Here is a 4,144-nt window from a genome sequence, read left to right as displayed (position 1 = left end):
CGGGTTGCTGGTGGGGCTCCGGGCGGTATCCTGCGCTCAGTCCTCGGTGACCTGCCCTGTGGCACATGGCGCCCCTGGGTGCATGGTCTCCACTGCACTCCCAGCCTTGGGAGGCTTCCCGTGGGTGGGAATAGCACCTGGAAGATAAAACCCTTCCCCCCACCCTGTGGGAATGGGCGTCAGCGCGTGCGGGAGGAGGGTGCCAAATATGTGTGTGGCAGGAACCAGTGACCTTCGAGGACGTCGCCATCTACCTGAGCCGCATGGAGTGGGACACCATCACAGCAGGGCAGAGGGAGCTCTACTGCAGCGTCATGATGGACAACTACCAGCTCCTGACGTCTCTGGGTAACCCCCCCTGGAACATCTGGGATTGGGGGGGTCCTGCATGCTAGTCCCCATCAGAACAACACTGCTTCCAGCAATTGGAGGCATTGATGGGCATTTTTGGAACTATGCCTGGGATAACTGTGCTGAGCACTACAGTGCTGGGGGATGGTTAGCGCTGGAAGATGTGGACATGGAGCTGTTGGAGCGAGTCCAGAGGAGGCCATGAAGATGCTCCAAGGGCTGGAGCACCTCTGCTATGGAGACAGGCTGAGAGACCTCAGCTTGTTCAGCCTGGAGAAGAGAAGGCCCCAGGGACACCTTAGAGTAGCTTTCAGTGCCTGAAGGGGACAAGAAGAAAGCTGGAGAGGGGCTTTTGACACGGGCAGGCAGGGACAGGACAAGGGGGAATGGCTTTAAACTGACAGAGGGGAGATTTAGATGAGATCTGAGGAAGAAGTTCTTCCCTGTGACGGTGGTGAGGCCCTGGCACAGGTTGACCAGAGAAGCGGTGGCTGCCCCATCCCTGGCAGTGTTCAAGGCCAGGTTGGACGGGGCTTGGAGCAACCTGCTCTAGGGGAAGGTGTCCCTGCCCATGGCAGAGGGTTGGAACTGGATGAGCTTTAAGGTTCCTTCCAACCCAAACCATTCCAGGATTCTGTGAAAGGTGCCAGGTCTGGGGTCCTTTGAGCTGCCATCCCTGGCATTTGATGGTTCTTGCCCAGCGACTCTGTCCCCAATCCCTGGGTGATGAGAGTGCAGCAGGGCAGGGGTAGCACCCACCAGGCTGGGCACAGGGGAGCCAACCCCTCATTGCACAGTGAGGTCCTTTCAGATAACATGCCTGCTGTCACTGGCAGCAGCTCTGGCATCTTGCTTGCTTTTTTCCCCCCCTTTTCATAGAGTTTCTGATTGGGCTTTTCCTGTCACAATGGAGCACAGTGTGACAAGAGAACACCTTTATTTTCTTGTGGTATCAGTTTATTCTGACAGTCTGTGTTAGAACAATGTGCTTTCCTCACCCCCCCAGGTTACCCAGGCCCCAAACCTGACATTTTATACCGGATGGAGCGTGGGGAAGAGCCATGGGTATGCTCACCGCAGAGCCCAGCGAGGTGGGAAGGCCCCAGCTGCCCCTCTCCAGGTGAGCAGGAACAACTCAGGCCCTGTAGCACCACTCCTGCGTGCCGGCAGCAGACAGGGCTTCCTCCTTTGCCCAGCAGCTGCAGCGTGGAGGGGTTCCCCTGCCAGGAAGGTGACATCCATCTGTCTGGTTTCCCTGCAGGATGTGATGGGGCCATGAGCTTGCTGGAAGCGCCTCCCTGGGGCTGGTGGCCTGGTGCTGGTGTGCCAGAGGAGAGGGCACAGTTGCCCTGCCAAGGTGAGTTCTGGTCCCTCCTCTACCTTGCCACCGGGCTCTGGAGCAAGGAGCTGGCAGCGGGATCTGGCTGTGCCTGGTCAGTGCCACTGGTGCTTCTCCAGCCCCATGGGAAGGGCTTGATTCGCCAGTCCAGCCATGCAGAGGCTGGAGAAGCAGAACCTGGGTGGCCCTAAACTGGGGAGGATGGGGGTTTCTTAGCTCCCCGTCCCCTCAGCATGGCCCCCTTCTCCAGAGCCCCAGCCAGGCAAAAGGCCAAGTCCCACCAGCCCTCCCTCAGCAGTAGGACAGTGTCTGCAGCATCATCTCCAGTCTGGAAGCCTCCTGCACAAGCTCAGATGTCTCAAGAGTCGCAGCAAGGTGCAGGTGAAGGCAGCCAGCAGAGGAGTGGTGCCAGTAGAAAGCCAAAACCACGCATGGACTGTTGTCTGGCCCAGGAAGGAAGAAGCAGCAGAGAATAAACCATGGCTGACAACAAACATAGCCCAAGGCAGAGAACTCGCACTTAATCCCAGGACGGAACAGCAGAACTACAAGTCAGATCCTCAGGAGCATCCTTGTGGTGACCTGAAGGAGCGGCGTCAGAGGAGCACCTATGAAAACCAGTGCATGTCAGGAGAAGCACCATTCTTTCTGGGAGACGGGGAACTGCATGCCGGGGATGCAAATGAGGTTGTTTGGAAGGACCACTGCTACTGCGGGGTGAGCGTGATGCAGCTCTGGCACCGCAGCGCCTGGCCTTGTCCTCCTACAGACCACAACTACTGCCGGCCACAGGCACTGGGCAGCACCGCGCTCAAGGACCACGGGTACTGCCGCCTGCAGAGGACTTGTTTTGGGGCCAGGGTTGGTTCTGGGCAGCAAAGCTCGAGCCATGCTGCACAGGTTGGCCACGCGGAGAGCCCAGATCGGGCAGATCATCAGGAAAGCCAAGCGGATTATGTGGCGCTGCAATTCCTACATCAGCAGGAGGCTGGGGGTTCCTCGGGCCTCCTCCAGCACCCGCTGTCCTGCACCTGCTGTCCCTCATGGTAAGGTGGAGCCAGTCCCCATGGAGGGAAGGGGTGGAGCACTTGGTTCTCCTGCAAAACGTGAGGCTGTGTTGCCCCTGTCTCGGCACAGAAGCAGCTCCCGAGAAGCTCTTTGCACCCCTGTGGCGTCTCCTGCCCCGCTGCCTGTGCTCCCACCCTCAGAGGCAGCTGCGGTGGCGAGTAGCAAAGTGCTGCACCCTGAGGTGACCACGCACAGCGAGGAGCAGCCCATCTGCAGCCCTGATGTTAACCACACCACCAGAGGACATGAACCTGCTCACTCGGATCACATACCATTGCATGCCGCCTACAAAACACTGATGCGGACGGTGGACCATGTGTTTGGATCCGTGTGCCACAAGTTCGAGCTTAGCAGCTACGCTCGGCATGCAGACACCTGGCCCTTCATCATCCGCATGGACAGCTGATCTGCACCTTCCTCCCTGCAGCCAAACTCAGCCACAAGTGATCTGGGAGAGGACGTGCCGTGAAACAGACAGAGGAGGGATCAGTGGTGCAGGGCTGTGCAGTACCTGTGGCAGAAAACGGGGACTGTCCTGCGGAAAAGGCCAAGGGAAGGATGTGTGTGGGACAGAGTGAATGGAGACGGGTACCGCGGGTGGTCCAGCAGTGGGGCAGGAAGTTTTCTGCCCACTGGGGTCTTCCCTACCTTGTCAATAAAGTATTTTAAGTTATTGTCCGCTGGTCTTGTCTGTCCATGTGCAGGAGGAATCCCCCGTTGTGTTCATGGTGCTGAGCTTGGCTGCTCCCCTCTGCCTGGCCGCCTGAGCTGCCTGTGTTTAAGTGAATGGAGTGCTAGCACCGCCAAGCCACAGTGAGACTTTCACCTTAGCAACCCAAACCCATAACCACAGAATTGTTCAGGTTGAAGAGGCCTTTAAGCTCATTGAGCTCAACCGTTAACCCAGCAGTGCCAAGGCCACCACTAAACCATGTCCCTCAGCACCACGTCTACACGTCTTTTAAATCCCTGCAGGGATGGTGACTCCAACACTGCCCTGGGCAGCCTGTTCCAGCGCTTCACAACACTTTTGGTGAAGAAATTGTTCCTAATATCCAGTCTAAACCTCCCCTAGTGCAACTTGAGGCCATTTCCTCTTGTCCTATCACTTGTTATTTGGGAGAAGAGACTGACCCCACCTCACTCCATCCTCCTTCCAGGCAGTTGTAGAGCAATAAAGTCCCCCCTGAGCCTCTGTTCCCCAAACTAAACCCCCAGCTCCCGCAGCCGCTCCTCGCAGTGCCGGGATGCGGTGGCTTTGCTGCCCTGTCCGCCGGGGGCCATAGCCTGGAAGAAACTCGTGCCCCGCGGGCACCGGGTCACCTTTGGTCTGCGGGGCCGTGCCCTCCTCACCGCAGCGGGCCCGGAGCCGCCCAATGGCAGCTC

The 4,144-nt window shown here is 58.2% G+C and overlaps 1 protein-coding gene across 1 annotated transcript; it reads left to right on the top strand.

The window, feature by feature from the left end:
• Positions 1 to 221: 221 nt before the first annotated feature.
• Positions 222 to 3,164, top strand: LOC104401400 (KRAB domain-containing protein 4-like; the record flags this gene model as incomplete). The annotated part of the gene is made up of 5 exons (XM_010017043.1): positions 222 to 348; positions 1,358 to 1,471; positions 1,613 to 1,708; positions 2,551 to 2,736; positions 2,899 to 3,164. Coding segments are annotated over 5 exons (789 nt in total), but the record flags the coding sequence as incomplete, so codon positions are not given.
• Between the last annotated feature and the right edge of the window lie 980 nt (positions 3,165 to 4,144).

The sequence above is a fragment of the Nestor notabilis genome, unplaced genomic scaffold, assembly GCF_000696875.1.
Source record: "Nestor notabilis isolate BGI_N333 unplaced genomic scaffold, ASM69687v1 scaffold29226, whole genome shotgun sequence".
Classification (NCBI taxonomy): Eukaryota; Metazoa; Chordata; class Aves; order Psittaciformes; family Psittacidae; genus Nestor; species Nestor notabilis.
Note: the sequence above shows the minus strand (reverse complement) of the source record. Positions and strands in the feature narration are given on the sequence as shown.